Source organism: Pistacia vera, unplaced genomic scaffold, assembly GCF_008641045.1.
Source record: "Pistacia vera cultivar Batoury unplaced genomic scaffold, PisVer_v2 Contig105, whole genome shotgun sequence".
Lineage (NCBI taxonomy): Eukaryota > Viridiplantae > Streptophyta > Magnoliopsida > Sapindales > Anacardiaceae > Pistacia > Pistacia vera.
In genome coordinates this window covers 325,300-348,607 of record NW_022195082.1, presented here as the reverse complement: position 1 = coordinate 348,607, position 23,308 = coordinate 325,300, and the positions used below count along the sequence as shown (strand labels likewise).

Here is a 23,308-nt window from a genome sequence, read left to right as displayed (position 1 = left end):
AGAGAATTGATAATGCTTGTTGCAAAAAATGGTTTATTCTCTTCACCCATTTGCCGATCTAGAGAGCGTCTTTTATACATTGATTGTACCATGTTATTTATATATCAAACCTTACATTTTTCTGATAATCCACTATCAATATGACATATCTACGTACACTAGTCACTAGTCATATTTACGTACACTAGTCTAAACATGTGACAAAAAGTAAATAAATACTGCAGCGGATGTTACTGGTACATTTTAAGAAAGGAAATGCAGTCATACTGCAGAATAAACACACCCATAAGGGTTCTAATGAGATGGCTTTCATTATATATTTCTGAAGTTACTGGTACATTTTAAGAAAGGAAATGATATAAAATTGTCTAGCGGGGTACCAAATTTGAAACGGTTACCTCATTAATAGAGCATCCTTTACCATTTGATGTGGACTGATCTGATTTTGCAACAGCCCGAGTAAAAGAAAATGCAGGTTGGGTCGGTTTAGCAAGTTTTACTGTCTCACTTACCAACATAGCAACTACTGATGACATAGTAGGTCTGCTTGTTGGATCTTCCTAAACGTATAATAATCCGATATGAATGAATTTCAATAATTCAACTAGAACACATGATTGTACCATTGTTGGGTCCATTAGCTCTAATGCATTTCCTTCGCACCATAGCTTCCATGCCTAAAACATTAAGTAAGTATTGATCAACAGAGAATAAGGGTATATCACTTACTGGATTTTATTCTTTAAAGTCATAAGTAAATAGTTACATACATATGCAATAAGGCTTTGACTGTCTTCCGAATGATAAAATCCAGTATTTTTTCTCCCACTTATAATCTCTAGTAGAATAACTCCAAAACTAAAAACATCTGACTTAACTGAAAATATTCCATCCATAGCATACTCTGGAGCCATATATCCACTACAAAACATTCAATCAAAACAAAGGAGAATAAGGGCTATTAATCAGCACTTTTTCGGGTAATGAGGTTACATCTCTAAAAACATTTTTTTTTTTTCAGGAATTGTTTTCCAAGCATAAGGAAACAAAACAAAATTGTAAGATATGCATATATACTTACTATGTTCCCACAACTCTGTTAGTATTAGCTTCATTTTGATTTCCACCAAATATTCTTGCCATTCCAAAGTCTGATATCTTTGGATTCACATCATGATTTAACAAAATATTACTAGTCTTGAGATCACGATGAATAATTTTGAGTCGAGAATCCTCATGTAAATATAAAAGACCCCGTGCAATTCCATTAATGATTCTCATGCGTCTCTTCCAATCCATTTGTATATCACTTGTTGAATCTAATAATGAAATTATCAAAATTTAACCAAGATTACATATTTTCTCTGCTTCCTGGCTAAGCAAAATGGAAGTAAAGAAAGCATTTAAGGGTTTTTAGAGGCAAACCAAATAGGTGAACATCAAGGCTCTTGTTGGGCATGTACTCATAGATGAGCAGAAATTCTTTTTCCTCTAAGCAGCATCCCCAGAGTCTCACAAGATTTTTATGTTGTAATTTGGCAATTAAGGTAACTTCATTCTTGAACTCTTGTAGCCCTTGCCCTGATGTTCTTGAGAGCCTCTTTACTGCGATTTCCATACCATTTGTTAGAACTCCCTGAAAACAAATCTCCATTGTTACCATAAAACAAAAACATAAAGAGCCTATTAAAGGAAAACAAGTACTTATGTGTTATAGTACTTCTTTAGTTTATCATGACATTAATTTAAAATTATATATTATTATGCACATAATTCATATGATAAGCCCAAATCTGTGTCATATCACTTGAGATAAAAACGTTGTATGTAAATTTGATATATTAATTATAAATTTATTAAAAAAATTTACTTTTTAATAGTATATTATGTACATGAAGTTTGGATTTTAGCTCTATATACAGATCGCAAAGTGTGGTTGCTAATCTTATAGAAACTTAACATCATTTATCATATCACCTTATGATTAATGTAATATCATAATTACATTATAGTCACCGTATCAATTGTAATCCAAAATATGAACCAAAACCCACAGACAAAATTAGCTCTCTTACCATATTAAGTAATCAATATGATACTAAATTAAAAGCTTAATATTAACATTTACCATATAATTACCTTGTAAACAGGGCCGAACCCACCTTCTCCTAGCTTGTTTTCATCAGAGAAATGTCTTGTAGCCTCAAAGATTTGGCCTAAAGGGAAAATAGGGAAATCTTGAGATTCCACCTCATGCTTTTCTCGTAAAATATTTTGCTCATCTCCTGAGCGAAGTACTTGAAGTGCTCGTCTTTTTGCTTTTTCCTCTGCAAAAGGCACACTGAATCAATTTCCAAACAATGAAAGAAGTAGGTAATTAAAATGATTCTTATTGTCGATGATCAATTTAAACTATGACAATAAATATGAAATTTTGTATATAAACTGATGTGATTTAATATGATTAGAGGACTGAAAGTACACAAAAATTTACCCACTAATAAAAGAAGGAATGTGACAATAAAAGAATAATGGCCTACTGCAATTTGTACATAAAATTAAAGTTTATATATTTATCATTACTCAAAACAGAAAAGTCATAACCTTTATATCTTCTCCATATAAGCGGCAGGAAATAAGCAGAGAGCTTGAGTACTATAATTGTTGGTATAATTGTCCCGATTGCAATCCATAATGGTTGTCTTCTTTTTCCTACTTTGTCAGGTCAAAATATTTTTAATTTATTAAAGTCTTTAATTGCATGAAATGGAAGGACTCGTAACATACAACGTGAGCTCTTATAGCAATAAATATTTGCATTGAGAACTATTAAAATTTGTGTTAATTTTAGTATTTATTATCATCGATTGACAGTGATTTACATTTTCTTTTTAAATAATATTACATATAGAAAGTGTGCAGGGAAAGACTTTCATACAAAAATGATATGTTATATTAAATAAATAGATAAATTAATATAAAAAGTCAACTTAATAAATGTGGTTGATGTTAGAGCCAAAAATCGTCATTGGCCCAAATAAGAGAACGAGATTGAATAAGAAAGAGACCAGGCCCAACCCCGATACGGCCCCATCCTGATTAGGCCCATTTGATACGAGATACAGTCGGCCCAAACCATCGAGTCCGGGCCTCCAAATCCCAGTTCACTTCCTAGACCTATGAGCAAGTCCAGAGCCCACAGCACCCACATATCACTTTCCTATTCCAGATCAATCTCCTATTCGAGGTCACCTTCCTGTTCAGGTCACTTTCCTATTCTAGATCAGTCTCCTATTCGAGGTCACCTTCCTGTTCATGTCACTTTCCTACTCGAGGTTACTTTCTTGTTCGGGATCACCTTCCTATTCAAACACTGGTAAGACAGCTCACCACCGCCCTAATTCCTCTAGTGTTTGTATCAGAGTCACACTAGGACTCCTACTCCCACCAGGACTGAGAGACCAGATAGTCACTATATAAGCAGAGGACAGCCCTCTCACAAGGGAAATTAGATTACATTACACCTTCACACCCGAAGCTCCTACTTGAGAGCTTCACATCAAAAACATAGTCACAGTCCCCGACTAGACTTCCGGTAACGTCTCTACTCCCTAGCTCTCACTATACTAGCCTCTTTCAGCCTTGCTGACTTTCGTCGGTGTGCCTACTGCAAACACCACCCCGATGTTTTCTGTTCGTTTCACGCTTGTTTCTCTACGTGTGCAGGTGTAGCGAATCGCTAGTGGCCTCAACCTCACGGGATCAGACCCCCCTTCGGTACAGGTAGATTTTTACGTCTACAGTTTGGCGCCCACCGTGGGGCCTCTAGCAATCTTTTGGCTCGACGAGCCTTGCTACGTAAAGGAACATTCCATGGCTGACTATTCGGACAACGCTAATCCTGGCCTCGAGGCCAAACTGGAGGCTCTAACCGCCCTCTTGCAACAAAATTCAGACAAGGTGGCTGCACAAGAAGCCGAGAACAATGCAATCTAGACCAAAAAACGCCTCCATTAGGGCCGAGAACCAGTCTCTCAAAGAGAAGGTGAGTTAGTTTTACGATCTGGAGCTTCTGCCTTGCCAGGTACCTCCTAATCGATTCCGCACCCTAGTTCCATCCATGCAACCTCTCCAAACCCCAAAGCACAGACCCTCGGCCTCCGGTGAAAGGTCACGTCCATTAAGTTCATCGGTGGTCGACAACTCGATCCTGACTCATGGAGGAAAGGATCTGCCGATAGAACCTCATTCATCCGATCCATCCCAGTCTCGAGATCAAGACGCCTAAGAGACAGAGAGCCCACACTTGCAAGACCAACCCATTCTTACCAACCAGCCTCACCTCCAGTCAACCATCCCCTCACAAACACCATTCGGCTCGACTCACCCTCACGGGTTGAACGGCCAACCCAACCAAACTATAGCACTCGAGCTTACCCATCCTGACGGATCGAACGAATATCAAACAACCCCCCTGACCATTCATATAGGGCGAAACACCAGATCAGTTATCATGGGAGTCATCCAACCAGAGGGAATGAATGGAGATCCAGGTTACCAAGGTGTGCACGAAGGAATGATCCACCAGACTACACCGCGCGGGATGACCCAACGGAATATGCCAAGGACGAATGCAATGGCTGACCTTGTCAAACGGGATGACCTAGTAGTATCCCCCTCTCCTATGGAACAGGTACTGGCCAAGAGGCTGACTGATGTAAAAGCAGTAATGAGGTGCATCCCAGGAATGTCGGTCCTGACCAAGAAGAGTTGGCCTCACTGCTACGCGGATTCACCCTTTGTGGATAAGATCGCGCTAGCCGACATGCCCCAAAAGTTTACTATCCCCAACATAAAACCATACGACGGCATAACTGATCTGGATGATCACATAGCCTCGTACAAGCAGCGGATGTTCACCGTCTCAATACCCCAACCATTGAGGGAAGCCTGCATGTGCAAGAGTTTTGGTTCGAGCCTATCTGATCCAGCACTCCAGTGGTACACAAATCTCCCAAACGGTTCCATCGATTCATTCGCCCAACTCACTGACACCTTTGTGGAGCAGTTCGCTGGCAGCAAGAAACTCGAGAAGCTGTCGGCCGATCTATATAGAATGTACCAAAGAAAATGAGAGCCACTGAAAGAGTATGTCAACAAGTTTAACAAAGAGAAGATCTTCATCCCTTCATATAACCCCGAGACAGCAGTAGATGCCTTCAGGAAGGGTCTTCTTCCTGATGGAGAACTATACAAAGAACTGACGAAGCTGGGTTGCACCACGATAGAAGATGCTCTGGCCCGAGCAGTGATCCAGATAAGGTGGGAGGAAGATGAGATAAACTGAACAATTCATGCCAGATATGACTAAATGCAGAATGACAGGAGGCCAAAGCTCAGATCGATTGCAGGCCCTACAAGATCACCAAAGCAGGGAAGGGCGCCTACCGGCTCCAAACTCCTAAAGGCAAAGACATCAGCAACAGTTGGAATGCAATCCATCCCACACGCTACTACTTTTAGGTGAAATCAATCTAAATATTTGTTGTCTTTTCAATTTTTATTTAAAAAGGATGAGTGGGCCCATCGAGGTTTCATAGACAGTTTGTCTCATGGCCCGAATTCAATGAAGCATTATTCAGCAACACCTTCAAATTAGCCCTGACCGATTCATGAGTTTTCACACTTCAGATCGACCCTACTCGATCAAATATTAATTACACCTTCGGATCGACCCTGCTCGATCCACGGATTTACATCTTCAGATCGACCCTGCTCGATCAAATGTTTATTACACCTTCGGATCAACCCTGCTCGATCCACGGATTTACACCTTCAGATCAACCCTACTCGATCCACGGATTTGCATCTTCAGATCGACCCTACCGATCAAATGTTAATTACACCTTCGGATCAACCCTGCTCGATCCATGGATTTACATCTTCAGATCGACCCTGCTCGATCCACGGATTTACACCTTCGGATCAACCCTGCTCGATCCACGAATTTAGACCTTCATATCGACCCTACTCGATCCACAGATTTGTATCTTCAGATCGACCCTACTCGATCAAATGTTAATTACACCTTCAGATCGACGCTGCTCGATCCACGGATTTACATCTTCAGATCGACACTGCTTGATCAAATGTTTGTTATACCTCCAGATCGACCCTTCTCGATCCATGAATTTACATCTTCAGAATTACACCTTCGGATCGGCCTTGCTCGATCCATGGATTTGCATCTTCAAATCAACCCTGCTCGATCAAATGTTTGCTACACCTTCGGATCGACCTTGCTTGATCCATGAATTTACACATCTAGATTGACCCTGCTAGATCCAACGGATTTACATCTTCAGATCGTCCCTGCTCGATCCACGGATTTTCATATTCGGATCGACCCTACTCAATCCACATAATTACACCTTCGGATCGGCCCTGCTCGATCCATAGATTTGCATCTTCAGATCAACCCTGCTCGATCAAATGTTTGCCACACCTTCGGATCGACTCTGCTCGATCCACGGATTTATACCTCCGAATCGACCTTGCTCGATCCAACGGATTTACACCTTTAAATCGGCCCTGCTCGATCCACGGATTTGCATCTTCAGATCGACCCTACTCGATCCACGTAATCACACCTTCGGATCTGCTCGATCCACGGATTTACATCTTCAGATAGACCTTGCTCGATCAAATGTTTATTACACCTTCAGATCGACCTTGCTCGATCCACAGATTTGCATCTTCGGATTGACCCTGCTCGATCCACGTAATTACACCTTCGGATCAGCCCTGCTCGATCCACGGATTTGCATCTTAGATTGACCCTACTCGATCAATGTTTATTACACCTTCAGATTGACCGTGCTCGATCCACGGATTTACATCTTCAAATTGACCCTGCTCGATCAATGTTTATTACACCTTCGGATCAACCTTGCTCGATCCATGGATTTGCATCTTCGGATCGACCATGCTCGATTCACATAATTACACCTCCGGATCGACCCTACTCAATCCACGGATTTGCATCTTCAGATCGACCCTGCTCGATCAAATGTTTGTTACACCTTTGGATTGACCCTGCTCGATTCACAGATTTATACCTTCGAATCAACCCTGCTCGATCCTACAGATTTACACCTTCAGATCGACCCTGCTCGATCCACGGATTTACATCTTCAGATCGACCTTGCTCGATTTATAGATTTTTTACACATTCGGGTCAACCCTGCTCGACCCACGGATTTACACCTTCGGATCGACCCTACTCGATCCACGAATTTACACCTTTGGATCGGCCCTACCCGATCCACGAATTTACACCTTCGAATTGACCCTAATCGATCCACAATTTCATCTCCGGATTAGCCTTGCCCGATTCGTGGATCCACACCTTCGATCGGCCCTACCTGATTCATGAAGCTACACATTTAGTTGGCCAGACCGAGTGAAGGGTTCTTATACCTCAAAATCAACAAGTCATCGACCCAACCCAATAGAGAGTTCACACTACTCAGCCACTGGGCTGCACCAAAATCAGAACACAAGCATACGACTCAACTCTACCATCCTCACTCCCTAAGAACCAAGTATTGGATGTCCACTCTACCCGATTGACCGACCGACTCAACTCCACCATCCTCACTCCCAAGGAACCAAGTATTGGATCTCCATTCTACCCGACTGACCGACCAACCGACTCAACTCCACCATCCTCACTCCCCAAGAACCAAGTATTGGATCTCCACTCTACCCAACTGATCGACCGACCGGCTGAACTCCACCGACTCAAATATTGGATCACCAATCTCTCTATGCCACCGACTGATCGATCGACCGACCCGATCTTTTCAAACTTTCATTATCACCACTCACCCCACCCCACGCCACCGATCAACACACAGACTCAACCTATCTAAAGATTCAATCGCCCTTCCTACCCGATTGAGCCAGCATATTGCAACAGGTTGGCTCCCGCAACGAAGTCGACACTCCCATGCTTCATGTCCAGGAGATTCTCCTAATCGGGGTGATTGGCTAGGAGCAGTCTAACACTTGTTCACCCTCGAGGCGATCAAGCCAAGGGGCCTCGCCCATTCGGTCTTCCATAGCGGACGAGTGGGAAGCCATGGGTCAAATGTTTGCGCATTTTATTTGCCCCTTTAATATCCAATAAAGAGCGCAGTGGAAACACAAGGGCAAGTCTTACGGTCCAACTAGCCGGCCGAGCCGATTCCGTCCCACTCGATCACCCGAGTACCCCAACCGAATGAACCTTTCATTTAACATCGTCTCCAACTCATTTGACCCGGCATGCCGAGCGGATACCCCTGTCATGGGATTTTAGTTCGCTTCTCCAGTCGGCAGGACACACCGAACGAGCACCTGAGCCCCAGAAGTCTTGTTATCGCAGTCCTTTCGACCCTTTACACCTATCGGGCACAGCCTCTTGGGGTGATTGCACATTTCGGATCAGCTTTGATACCAAGCGACCCTTGACTACGAATCACCTACATCAAACTGGTCAGCTACGTCGACAATCGGCAGTCCAGGAAGGGAGACCGAGCGCGCCTCGATCGCTTTCTATCTCTGACTTAAGAAAAACTTAACTTAGAGAGTGGGGGGCAAACTGTTAGGGCCAAAAATCATCCTTGGCCCAAATAGGAGAACGAGATTGAATGAGGAAGAGACCAGACCCAACCCTGATACGGCCCCATCCGGATTAGGCCTATTTGATACGAGATACAGTCGGCCCAAACCATCGGGTCCGGGCCTCCAAATCCCAGTTCACTTCCTAGACCTATGAGCAGGTCCAGAGCCCACGACACCCACAAATCACTTTCCTATTCCAGATCAGTCTCCTATTCAAGGTCACCTTCCTGTTCAGGTTACTTTCCTATTCCAGATCAGTCTCCTATTCCAGGTCACCTTCATGTTCAGGTCACTTTCCTACTCGAGGTTACTTTCCTGTTCGGGATCACCTTCCTGTTCAAACACTGGTAAGACAGCTCACCACCGCCCTAATTCCTCTAGTGTTTGTATCAGAGTCACACTAGGACTCCTACTCCCACCAGGACTGAGAGACCAGATAGTCACTATATAAGCAGAGGTCAGCCCTCTCACAAGAGACATGAGATTACATTACACCTTCACACCCGAAGCTCCTACTGAGAGCTTCACATCACTATCGTAGTCACAGTCCCCGACTAGACTTCCGGTAACGTCTCTACTCCCTAGCTCTCACTATACTAGCCTCTTTCAGCCTTGCTGACTTGCGTCGAAGTGCCAACTGCAAACACCACCCCGGTGTTTTCTGTTCGCTTCACGCTTGTTTCTCTACGTGTGCAGGTGCAGCAGATCGCTAGTGGCCTCAACCTCACGGGATCAGACCCCCCTTCGTACAAGTAGATTTTTAAGTCTACAGTTGAATACTTTGGCAATATAAAAATTATGTTAGAGATCATTTCACCTCTCACTTGGTTGCTATGGTAAGACCATCCAATAAAATAAAGAGACATATTTAAGTTAGTTATGCAGATTTATGGGTAATTATATTACAACATAATGTCATTATACTATTAAAAGGTCTCGCCGTATAAACAAATGAAATAATGATAATTTCTCATATAGGCATTTCTCTTGATCTTTTGGTATGAAAATGTTGTATCCGTGACTTACACAAAAAAATAAATAAATAAATAAAATAAAATGTTGTATCCATATTTTGTACGGGCATGTGGTATTTTACTGTAAAATGTATGGATAACCGCACCTAGAATTTTCTAACATTAAATATATAATTCATAAAGGGATATTCGATGTTAACGACAAGAAGGTTAATCACTTTACCTTGAGGCTCTGTCGCAGGACCAGCAGCAGGCGGAAACCGGCTCACAGGTGGTGGAGGTCCTGGCGCCTCCAGTTCTACTGTCGTAATGAAGGATTCACCGAAAAACGAATACAATTCAAACCGGGAAATACAGCTCGGAGTCAACACTCTTCCTCCTCTCTTCCCCCCACAACACCATAGTAAATCAGCATTGGCCCGTTGAAGACATGCAAGACAATCGCCAGCAGGCAAATCCTGTGTACACTGCAAAAGCACATACAACGTTTTATTAACTCTAAAATTCTCCTTCTTAGCTCGCGCGAACTTATATCGTGAAGTAGCAGCATCACTCGCGGCTGCGCTCATAAAACTCAACACCGAATCATCAAACTTGTCAGCCTCCGTAACACCTTCGGCGCTTGACACCGAAATTGGGGGATTTTGCCACACGCTAGAGAAGAAAGGCTGGTTTGAGTAACGCAAAAGGCACTCATCGTACCATATTATAGCTAGTTTTCCTGTTGGGCAAATTTTAGTTACGTTTCTGGTTGCAAACGTAACACAGTCTTGGCAAGTGGTGGAGTTGAGATCACGACGGCAAAGAAAGAGACCATGGACCTCGTCAGGAGCTTGGCCTGCGGTTGCGTTGCCTAAAAAGACTTGGGAGTCTTCATTGGAGGTGTTGAAAGTGGCGTTGGAGGAAAGAGTGGAGAAGAGAAGCTTGAGGTTGGAGTGATAAATGCTGTTAATTGTGAAATTCAAAGAGGATGGACAAGAACTGTTGAGGTATGCTGGAGTGATAAATGCTTTTGTGAAAGTGATACTCAGAAAGCTTGAGAGATAGAGAAAAACCACAAGGATCATGAGAATAAATTTACAGGAAAAAGCTAGCTCCAATATTTCTTAGATTAAGTTTGTTTTCAGAAATGATTAGAGACATGAAGATATGCATCTCAAAATTTGCCTTGGCAGAGGAGACGTACGAGTCAACGGGCGGCAAGCTGGTCAAGCCAATCAGGTGTTTCCGAAGGAAAAGTCTAAATTTTTGTGGAAACAAGAATTAAAATTAAAGAGATATGGTTTTAAAATTACACACCTCAATTCTTGTATATAAGATGAAGATCGAGTTTACTTTTTACAAATACAAATTGATACTTTGATAGGAGTTTACGAAATTTGTTCGTTTTTTTTTTTTTATAAGTGAATCCTCTCAAGCCTGAATTATAATTTTTTGCAAATTTTTAGCAACTCTTGCAGGCAAGTTGTGTAAAAGTTAAGTCAGTAATTAAAAAAAAAATAAACTACGAAATGAATATTTAAAATAAATGTTTTCAAATTTTAAAATTCTATAAGATAAGATCAACTGTATTACAAGTCAATATATTTATGGTCTTCCAACCAGACAATAGAGTGCTGAAGAATAATCAAATATTGGTGGAAATAAATGTCACCAAATCAATGAAAGGGAAAGCACTAAATGAGAGACGACTTGTCTATGTATCATGCCATATTGTTGACGCTATTGACTTAGAAGAATACAATTATAGAGAGTTTCTCGAGGTTTGCATATTGACTTTGAAGAATACTCATCCTGGAAATTTCTCATGGAAAATAGACTAAATTCTTTGTTAGTTCACATTTCAGTTTCAAAACCAATTACGTTTTCCTGCAGGTATATGAAAACTATTTCGTGGTAGGATTTTAATTTAGCTCTAAATGTCAGTGATAATGACCCTATTATTACAAATTAATTTTTTTTTTTTTTATAAATATCTTCAGAAGTCCATTTTCAATGAACTCTAGTCCAATAAGTTATGCCGAGCAAAGCCCTAGTTTCCAAGCATAGAAATCCAGAATACCAGGTGGTACGTACCACATATTCACCTATTAATTTTATTTCAAAATCAAATAATACATCTAGCATATTTATTAAAATTATTAATCTAATTTTACCAAGACGTATCACCGTTTACTACAAGAAAAATGACTTTTGGCGTCTAACAAAAATAGACTTAGATCATCCAATTTAGGTGCTGATTGTCTTGTGCGTCTAAATATACGTAATTGCCATTTAGTTGCAGAATCGTTGTCTGAGAAAGAATGAGCAACTAAATATTAGGTTAGACTATAAATTTTTTTTTTTTAGCGACTAACAATTTAGTTGCTAATTGCTGTTTGAAATAGTCCTGTGCCTTAGATGTTAAATGTGTAAGAATAATTTAGTAAAATTGTATCAAAACTATTCAATTACTTGAAGAATGTACCTTTGGGCATCTCTAAAATGGCGCGAAAGATGGCCTCCAATCCAGTGCCAAACATTACACCAATTTGGTGTCAATGCATAATGCCGCGCCAAATTTGGTGTAGCACTATTCATGCATACCAATTTAGCATGACACTGTACAAACACTATAAAAAATATTTTTATTTTATTTTTGTTATTTATATTTATGTTAATTTAATTATTATTTATATTAATATTTACAATAATAAATTCATAATAATTATATAATTCAAAAAATGATGAAAAATTAAAAATATAACTTTATTTAATACAAATATTAAACTACAATAACTTAAAATAAAAATTAACACTAATTTAAAAACACTAAGATTAAAAGAAAATACAACATAAACTAAAATAACAATTTAGTATTATGATAGATTAGTTTAAGATTCTCTAAGATCATCAAAATATTATAAATAACTAGAGTTATTACATAGAAAGAAAAAGAAAGAGAATATTCTTTTTTAGTGTAATATTTGGTGCAATGGATTGGAGATGCAATAGTATTTAACACCAAAAATCACATCAATTTGATGTGAAACTTGCACCAATTTGGTGTTTGTGATTGAAGATGGTCTTAGTGAGAAAAAATTAGTGGTGAATCCAAAAATATTAGACTCTGAATGTGTAAAGGTAATTTGATAAAAGTATTTTGAGACTATTCTATTAGTTGAAAAATGTATATTTTAGTAAACAAAAAATTAGTAGTAAATTTCAATAATTTTAAACGCTGAATGTTAAACCCAAATTTGGTAAATTACTTTCCACTATTATGAAATTAGTTGCAAAAAGTGTGTTTTTATGAGAAAAAAATTACTGATAATTAAAAGCATTTCGTATTTTGTTTTTAATTAGTCAATGTGTACGACCAATTTGGCTTCTTACATTTCAAAACTAAATCTTTGATGTGTTCCTAACTTGAGGATTCTCAAGTGCTCGCATGAGCCGATTTGAGTCTATCCCAATAGGAAACTACATATTTAAGCAAATTAAAGAATCAAAATGTATCTTTTAGTGAATAAAAAATTAGTAGTAAATTTTAATAATTTTAGACGCTAAATGTTGAACCCAAAAATGGTAAATTACTTTCCACCGATCCTACGAACAAGGACACTTGTTCCCCATGTGGTGAGAATGATATTAGTCTGATTGGGCCCTTTTTATTTTTGGACATACTTGATGTTGGCTTCTGTCAAATTTAGTATTTTTTTTTTTTTGTTTTTTTTTTATTTTTATTACCTAAAATAGTTTGAAATAGACTCCTCTTCTATGCGGATATCCTAAAGTCTTTAACGGATCAAAGATGAGTAAAAGCTAATAACTGGTTGTTAATCACCATTGGGTAACCTGATGGTAAGAAAGTAAAAGAGGATCTAACATGATCTTTCAAGTTTCAATCCCCTTGATGGTAAAAGAGCAAGACTGTGATCTAACATATTCTTCTAAGTTCGAGTCACATTGATGATAAAAGAGTAAAAGAATGATCTAACATGGTCTTCCAAGTTCAAGTCCCCACAATTGCTAATACGGTGGCCATTGAAGTTTTTACCTAACCGATAGTTTTAGGGTCTTGAAAGATTAGTTGAGTTGTGTGTAAACTGTTTCAGACACTTCTAGTCATCAAAAAATAAATAATAATAACTAGTTGTTCAAATTTAATTTGCATGTTAAAGACTTCAGAACGACCTCACCTGAGTATTTTCCCATATAATTCCTATGAAATACTTAATTTTCACTCTGTAAATCAAATGAAGGAATATAAGTGGCCCCCAAATGGGAAAGATAAGGTAATTTTAATTTGACCATTGATTGGAGGTTAAAAGCTAATGGAAAAAAGAGATTAAAGTGGAAGGAAATTTTGGGTGCGGTAGGACGGAAGGCTAATAGGTAATAGGTAGCCAGTTGTGTGACATATGATTGCAAGACTTTAAATATTCATAGAAAACAGAGATTAAAATAAATGCATGCATCCTGGAAATTTCTCAAGGAAAATAGATTAAATTCTTTGTTAGTTCACGTTTCAGTTTCAAAACCAATTTCGTTTTCCAGCAGGTATATGAAAACTCTTTCATGGTAGGATTTTAATTTCGCTCTAAAAGTCAGTGATAATGACCCTATTATAAGAATTTTTTTTTTACATATCTTCAGAAGTCCATTTTCAATAAACTCTAGTCCAATAAGTTATGCCAAGCAGAGCCCTAGTTTTCGAGCAGAGAAATCTAGAATACCAGGTGGCACGTACCACATTTCACCTATTAATTTTAAGTCGAACCACTTGTGCATACCCAAAGTTTGTTATAACGACAAGTTGATACCCAAAAGGTTTTAAAACGATAAATAGGTACCTTCCGTCATATTCTGTTAGTGATTTCTGTTTATTAATAGTGAAAAGACTAAAATGCCCTTGAAAGTTTGAATTTTAGTTTTTTATAAATTTAAAAATTTCTAAAAAACCCCCTAGGTTTACAAATTTAACAAAATACCCCAGTATATAAAATTTTTGTAAAATAAAAAAAACACCCCCGCCACCCGCAGTGCCAGATTCCGGCCACCACCGCCGGAATCTGGCCGGAAAGTTACGTTACGACACAGACCCATCGGATATGTGTCGTAACGTGCCGATCTTGCCTTTTCCGGCAAGATCTGCCATAGATCTGGCCGGAAAAGGCCAGATCTAGCCGTCGAAGCAACAGCCAGATCTGGCCTTTTCCGGCCAGATCAGTGGCTGATCTGGCCGGAAAAGGCCAGATCTAATCGTCGACGCCGCAGATGGAGTTTGCGGTATCGACAGCCAGATCAGCCACGGATCTGACCGGAAAAAGCCAGATCGACGCGTTACGACACAGATCTGACGGGTCTGTGTCGTAATGCAACTTTCCGGCCAGATTCCGGCGATGGTGGCCGGAATCTGGCACTGCGGGTGGTGGGGGTATTTTTGTTATTTTACAAAAATTTTATATATTGGGTTATTTAGTTAAATTTGTAAACCTAGGGGGTTTTTATAAATTTTTAAATTTATAAAAAACTAAAATTCAAACTTTTAAAGGCATTTTAGTCTTTTCACTATTAATAAACAGAAATCACTAACATAACATGACGGAAAGAACCTATTTATCGTTTTAAAACATTTTAGGTACCAATTATCGTTACGGCAAAACTTAGGTATGTGTAAGTCGTTCTCCGTTAATTTTATTTCAAAATCAAATAATACATCTAGTATATTTATTAAAATTACTATGCCAAGACATATCACCATTAATACTACAAGAAAAATGACTTTTGACATCTAACAAAATTAGATACAGATTGTCCAATTTAGGCATTGAAAGTCTTGTGTCTAAATTTGCATAGTTACCATTTAGTGACAAAATCATTGTCCCAGAGAGAATAAGCAACTAAATATTAGATTAGACGCAGAATGTTTTTTTTTTAAGCGACTAACAATTTAGTTACTAATTACAGAATATGTATATTTATAAGAAAAAAATTAATAGTAATTAAAAGCATTTAATTTTTAGTTAGCCAATGTGTACGGCCAATTTGGTTGCTTACATTTCATAACAAAATCTTTGATTTTTAACATTTGTTCCTGAACTTGAGGATTCTCAAGTGCTCGCATGAACCGATCTGAGTTTATCCCAAATATGAAACTAGATATTCAAGCAAATTAAAGAATCAAAATATAATTTTAAAAGAATTTGTGACTTTTTCATTACAGAACATGTTCAAGAACTAATATGCCAAAGCAACAACAAAGTAACAACTCTTCAGGAATTAAACTCACTTTACATGCTTGACATATACACAGAAAATTCTATCAAACCAATTACCACAATTTGAATATTATAATTATCGATATGACAAAAGGGAATATACAAACTGTAATATTGAAGTAAGTTGACATAGCACGAACTTACATGATGCCCAGACAATCTATCTAGAAACTGAAATTCCAACATAAGGTTTTCTTCGTTCTCTCTATTTTAAAGTAAATCATAGGAGTCTGATAGGAGATGTCATTCTGAAACCAATCTGACCTTTGACTTAATCACAAAACAGGCTAAATTAAGGAAAACATTAAACTAATAAATACCTAAGATAAAGGGATCTTTAAGAAATGCCAAACTTAACAATAGGCCTTAGATGGATAAAGCAAGGGGATTAATATGAATAGTAAGTTGTCCAGAGATTCATGATAGAAGAACAGCATAAATTATGGGAAACCCACAACAGCTTTTCCTTACATCCACTTAATTTTCTCACATTGCAAGAACTAAAATACAAAGGCTTAGGTCAATGCAACAAAAGGTGGTGCAAACAGAAATATGCCTGTTGTGTTTTAGGTTATTAACTATAACATTCATCGGATCAAAGAATAACCTAGCTATAACCTTGCTATGAGAAACATTCATGACAACCAAAATTGAGTTTCTGAGTAAAATTCATCAGTTCTAAGCAACATGCAAAGTACAACAAAAACTCACCCAACCAAATCAGCAGCCAGAACTGCATGCAGCAGATCTGATCGAGATGGAAGTGTCCTGTAGATTTCAGAAGAAGGGAAGGGTGTGTGGAGAAACCAACTGACTTTCATTCCACTGTTGCGGTCCTCTAGGCACTTTGGAAGAAACATGAGACGGTAGTCATGGCACCACACAACATCTCCATCCTTATAGTGTTTGTTTACAACCTCAGCAAACATTTGATTTGCCTTTATATATGCAGCAAACTGAGACTGGAAACTCCAGATGGTGGCCAGGCGGTCTTCTTGTGGAAGTCCAAGGTAATGAAAAAGAGGCCACAAGATGTTGTTGCAATAGCCATTGTAGTATTGATGAACGATGTCCTCATCAAGGAATAAAGGAATACACCTCTGCAATAGCAAATAGCAAATATAGTGTTGATGAACTATGTTTTCTCATCCAAGAATTTTATACATTTATCATATGTAAGATACCAATGTCAGAAGTCATATAATAAAGTCATTACTTACCAATGTCACAAAAACATAACAATGAATAAGGACTTAAATCACAAAATGATTTTGATGACAGAACTTTATACCTTTTCAGCCAATGCTTTAGTAAGTGATTTCTGTCCAATCTCATCTGGCACATTTACTCCAACCCATCATATCCATCTCGCCTCAAACTCCTTCACACCTCAAACAATACATCCATAAGGCATATAGTGTCTCAATTCAAGTGAAAAATGTCATGTCATTAATTAAAACTAAACGAGATATTCAAATAAAACAAGAAATACAATGCAAAAACTATTAAAGACAATTAAGAATTTAAATGGACAAACAAATGAAATGATAGTTCAAATGCCACTTACCCAGAAGGGCACTGACCACACCCCTAGCACTTATCTCTAGAGACCAAGAGTCTTCACCTCTCCTGACTGCAGAGACCGGGAGCCTATTGGCCACCACCAGCAGTCGCTGCTTCAAAGGCCTTCCATCTGCCCTTTCAACTCCGTCACTCACCCTTGTAAACACTTCCAACTCTTGGTCAACAATAGAGGGTCCCAAGTTGTCATTGTTTTTTACCCTTGGTTCATGCTCATTAATTCAGGCCCCCCATCATTATCGTCGCCTCAATCAGAAGGGATGCCCTGCAGCTTTTCCTTAGGTCTTTTTCTTTCTTATCTCTTAAGAGCAGTTCCTCCGACGATTTGTTGTACTTGGACCGGGGAGAAATTACTGTTGTAGTTGTTTCCAACATAAGCTCGCTCTAGAACCAACCTCCAATACCAATTTATGAGTTCTCACAACAATTGTGTTTCCACACTGTTTCATGTAAATTAAGTTCTCAGTCCATTAAAATGATGCCACTAGGTTTTAATCATCAAAATATCGGGTACAACCAGTCAAATCTATTTAACATGGGCTTTAACAATTGTTACTAACATTCTACGAAAGTAAATTTCTTGCATTCTAATTTGAAAAAGACAAGCGAGAAGTAGATAAATCAAAAAACACACAAACAAATGGCAAGAAGTCATAGAATGAAAAAAGAGGAAGGCATCCACAAAATTACATGAGGCACCAGAAAGTCATCTACCATAGGTCTGGTTACTTAAGCCATTATCAAAACCCAACAACCCCATCTCTTTAACATCTAAATTCCTCACTTGACCGCCTGAAGAAGTAATTAATAAAAAATTTTTTGGACACAAGTGAGATTTGAATGCCAATCAGTTACAACATGAAACTAGGTTCGGTTTATTTAAATTTGTGAACTTCGGTTTACTCACATTTGTGAACTTCAAACACGGATGGAATCGGACGAGAAGATGGGGGAGAAAAACTATGGAAGAAGAAGATTGAATGATAAATAAGCCGGAAGAAGAATATACTGCAGTAGTGAGTGAAGAAAGAAAGAGATGCGGCAAATTGAAAGGGGAAATCGGGGAATTAGGGATTGGGAATTAGGTTGGGTTTTCTATATATAGGAATGGGTTTTAATTTGGTCATTTCTGCTTCTCATTATTTTTTTAACTATTTTTTAGTTACTATTAATATATTTCATATTTTGTGATAAATGAATAAAGGTAGGTTGATAAACACATCTCAAAAACCCCCGTGACACTGAGTTGGCACCCACCGAAACATCACAAACTAGAACTCACCCCCACCAAAACTGGCGCAAAACTAGAACTGAGAACGACTATTCCTTTATATGGAACGACAATTATAATGAAGGAATGGTTTTTCCTTGGATAGAATGATCATTTCTTGGATGGAATGGTTGTTCCTTGGATGAGGACACGTTCTTCATGAATGGCTATTCCTTCTCCTATGACGAATGGCAATTCCACCTGAAGGAACAACCATTATATAATGGAATACCATCCTTCCTATGTAATGACTATTCCTTCCTCATGGAATGATCGTTTCTTATTGATGTCGATCGTTCATCCTTAAAGAGGTGTCGTTCCTTATACATGAACGTTTGCTCATCCATGAGGAACAATCGTTCACTTCAAGTCAAAGTCTGAGTTGACATGTAATGCTAACTTAGTGTCACATCGGTTTGTGAGAGAATATTTGTGAGATTTGTTTATCAGCATAGTATTACCCAATCATATTTAGTAGCTAAAATTTAGTTGCCAATTTCGTATGGCAAGAACACAAAAATTTGGTGGGAACATGAAACTTCAATTAATTTTACGACTATTCAATTTAGTAGTTATAGATGCGTTTTGTAACTATTTTTAATATGCACAAAATAATTTGTTGCTAATATACCTTGCCCCTTTGTATTATTGTCAAAATTTTGGATATTTCGATAATTTTGTTTATTCTGTAACTAATCAAAATATTACCATTAATTACAAATACTTGTCATCTAATTTAGCTACTTAGTGTCGATGCCCAATAATTGTTTTCTAGTTAGAAAAAATTAGATGTTAAGTCACATATTTAGATGCCAATTGTTCTGCTTACGGAAAATTTCGCCCAAAATGTCAACTAAATAAATTAGTCGCTATTGTAATTGTTTTGCAACTAATCAAATAGTTACAAAATATTAATTTTAGACGCTAAACATGGAAATAAATGTTAGACGCATAAAGTTTTTTCTTTTTTTAACGAACTAACAATTTAGTTGCTAATTGTTATTTGAAATAATTATCGCCTAGATGCAATGCGTAAAGGTAATTTAGTAATTGTATTGTGATTATTCAATTAAAATAAAACACTATTGAATCCTGTATGAACTCTAAATAAATAGAAAATCAATAAAGATGACACAAAGCTAAATCAATAATTTAACACTATTTTCCCTTTATTAAATGTTGCTGCATGGCTATGTGCATCCAACAGCTTGGGGTCCGATATTTTACCCATCCGTGAAATTAGTGTGGATCGTTAATGCGTTGGGTTTGATGGTTCAAATAGTTGTGAATAAGAAGTCCTGATCTTGCAACTGCTGCACTTCCTAAAAGGCTTTCAAGAGATGTTTCCAGCTGTGGTGAACGCTGCAAAGTCTCTTAATCAATTCTTAAGTAAGCAATGATCCATGCTACGGGATTCTATTGCAAATTCCATGTAGCAGAGAGAGAGAGCATTGCAGAAACATCAGAAGCACATAGAATTAAATAATGGCTTAGTCCAGCATCCTATAGCTTCCTGTCCAAGAGCACAAAGATACTACTCCAATAACCGCACCAAATCCAACCAGGTGAGATTCCACTAGGTTAGGCAACGTTTCATGTCATTCTCATTTGTTTCCGAAGCAATCAATCTCATTGGCATCATCTGACCTGCTTATGAGACGATCCTTGAACAAAAACGTGTCTGGGACAACACAGAAGGTATCTATCCCAGCTTTGAAAGGATTCTCCTGGTAAAACTTGCTTGCTCCATCTCCTGTAACTTCTTTACTGAACCTCCTCACCATCTTTTAGATCAAGAAACTACTAAATGAGAAAGTTATGAGCTAGTGTCTCATTTATGAGACGTGATGGGAGAGGAATGTGAGGCCCTTATATATGATGATATTTTCCTCCATTATTGATCAATTAATTGCTTTTACTTCTTGCTCACAGTTGACTTCTTGTTGAAGATTCAGCCAAAAAAGGACTCTTGCTAGCGGGGCTACTGTTTTCATTGGATGATTGTGGCATTGATTTGCCTCTAATTGAATATTCTAATGATTCCCTCCCTATTTCTGTAGATCACATGTTAAAAATAAAATACATTAACATTCTTTGTCTTGAATGGTTGCAACGCCTTGGAGCTGCAGTTCATTTAAAATACTGTGAATTCCACCTAAAAATAAGTTTCTTCCTTTGGCGTTACTTAACTTTTCATTTCTTAGATTCTGCTCAGCCCACTCTGGATGTGACACCGTCCCTATTTATTATTTTATAAAAAGTAGACGATTAATTGGGTCGTGTTCGATCCGTTCCACTAATATTATTGAGACAGTATCGTACAAAACACACGCACAAATATATATTTACAGTGACTTGAATTAGGATCAATAATCTGTAGAACCATTGAACAAAAAATTTGTTTTGTTAATATAGCACTCATTAAATGTATGATCAAACCCATAATCCTAACTTTCCCAAATCAAACCCTAACTCTAACTTCCCTTACCGTAAATCAAACCAATCCAAACCACTGAATGGCAATAGCGAAAGATAGAGAAGGAGATGCTGGAGTGCCTTGGTGCAAACCCTTCATCATCCATTCATTGATGGTAAGGTGGGAGGGTGCTGTCGAGGGGTGATCAAGGTGGGCGCGTGCTGGCTAAGGGAATGAGGTGGAGTTGCTGGCTAGGAAAAAGGGTAGTGGGACTGTTTTGCTATGGAGAAGGGGGTGTCCAGGAGAATTGAATTAGTCAAGCATATGTGAAGTCTAACTTAGGGCTGTGCAAAAAACCGATAACCGAACTGAACACGGTAATCGAACCGAACCGAACCCGAAAATCGGGTCGGTTTTCGGATAATCATAAAAGATAACCGAATTTTTGGTTCGGGTTCGGTTATTTACTTTAAGGAAACCGGTATCCGGTAACCGGTTTTATTTAAAAAAAAAAAAAAAAAAAAAAAAAAGGTTAGTTTTTATTTTCAAAGGCAAAAGCGAAAAGCCCCAAATCCCTTATGCCCTAAAAGTTTATTCACTGCATCAAGTACTCAAGTCCCGCACACCGCGCACTCGAACTCATCTCTCTCACTCTCAATTCTCCAGTCTGCCGTACTCATCTCTCTCACTCTCAAATTCTCCAGTCTGCATCTGCAGTCTCCATCTCCACTAAAGTCAAAATTCTCCACTAATCATGAAATTTTCTTCTTGAGACTGCAAATTATGGGCTTCACTTTGCCCACTCCATCTCATCACCTTTCTGCACTACCATCGCCGGTGCGCGTTGGCTTGATTTTCAGTCTCCATCTCCGAGGTAATATTTTTTAGTCATTTTATGTCATCCTTCACTTTGAGACAATGGGTCGGTTAGTGAACTAGGTGTTAAATAATAAATTAATACAGCAAAGGTGATTCAGATTCCACGGCAAGAATGCAGGAGTTGTTGCTGTTGAAGACTAACTACAATTCTGGAGGGCCCTCCATTTTTGCTATTTTTGCCATTTTTTACGAGTGTTTGTTGCTGCAGTATTATGTTTGGTGGATTAAATGTAAAAACATTTTTTATTTCTTCTAATTATATTAAATCTTAATATTGTTTGATTCATTCAAAATTCTTGTGTGCATACCAGTGAACATAAACAATTTAAACAGATGAATTAAACAGATGTCACTGATATATATAGAAACCAGAAATTATTCGGGTCAAAATTATAAGGATAAAACAAAAAATTAACAGATGAATTATTGAATTTAATGAAATTCGGGTCACAATTGGATACCTGGTTTTTGACCTGATTTTTGTGTACTCGCAAACCGGTTTCTAACAACCAGATCGGTTGCGGTACCTTTTTAGGGTACCCTTTTTGGTCAAAGCGGAGCGGTACCCGTTTTGCATAGCCCTAGTCTAACTATCAGACAAAAATTTGATCGTATCAATAAGTTGAAAATGTCATTTGTTTTATAATCGATGAAGTATATTGAATATTGAACTCAAATTTTTCTTTTTTTTTGGTCCACTATGCGTGTCGAACTTATCCACAATAGGAGTGTAAAATAAGAAGTAAGAGAGTATCATAAATTTACCATGGGACCTCGTCATAGAACCAGAGCTGGCGGAACCAGGGGCAGATGTGGAGGTCCCGACGTTGGTGAGGTGCCAATGTTGAAATGAAAGTTTCATTAACAATAGATACGCTCAAACGGACATTACAACTCGGAGTCAACACTCTTCCTCCTTTCTTTCCCCCACAACACCATGGTAACTGAGAATTAGCTTCTTGAAGACAATAAAACAATCCCTAATCGCAGCCTTGCGTGCACTATACCAGACTATACAGTGTTTGTAATGCTAGGCTTTTCCTCTTACCGTCGCAAACTTATCAGGAGAAAACATGCTTTTTCGCGGCTTCGCTTATCAAACTCGACACTAGATCATCAAAATTGTCAGGTTCCATGACATCTCCGACATTTGGCTTCCACGTACTGGGACCTTGATTTCAACTAGAAAAGAAAGGCTCAGTTTCGAGTATTGTAGATGACACTCGTCATACCAAATTACGGCTTCTTTTTTAATAGG

General features: G+C 38.3%; 1 protein-coding gene and 1 pseudogene across 1 annotated transcript; both read right to left on the bottom strand.

Moving 5' to 3' along the window:
- Positions 1-290: 290 nt before the first annotated feature.
- On the bottom strand, positions 291-10,781 carry LOC116127926 (cysteine-rich receptor-like protein kinase 10). The gene is made up of 7 exons (XM_031413581.1): positions 9,865-10,781; positions 2,605-2,715; positions 2,140-2,327; positions 1,426-1,636; positions 1,082-1,319; positions 771-921; positions 291-677 (listed from the first exon to the last, which is right to left on the bottom strand). The coding sequence occupies exons 1-7, from the start codon at positions 10,706-10,708 to the stop codon at positions 561-563; spliced, it is 1,860 nt and encodes a 619-aa protein (XP_031269441.1). The 5' UTR covers positions 10,709-10,781; the 3' UTR covers positions 291-560.
- A 5,222-nt stretch (positions 10,782-16,003) lies between these two features.
- Positions 16,004-20,539, bottom strand: LOC116127778 (annotated as a pseudogene).
- Between the last annotated feature and the right edge of the window lie 2,769 nt (positions 20,540-23,308).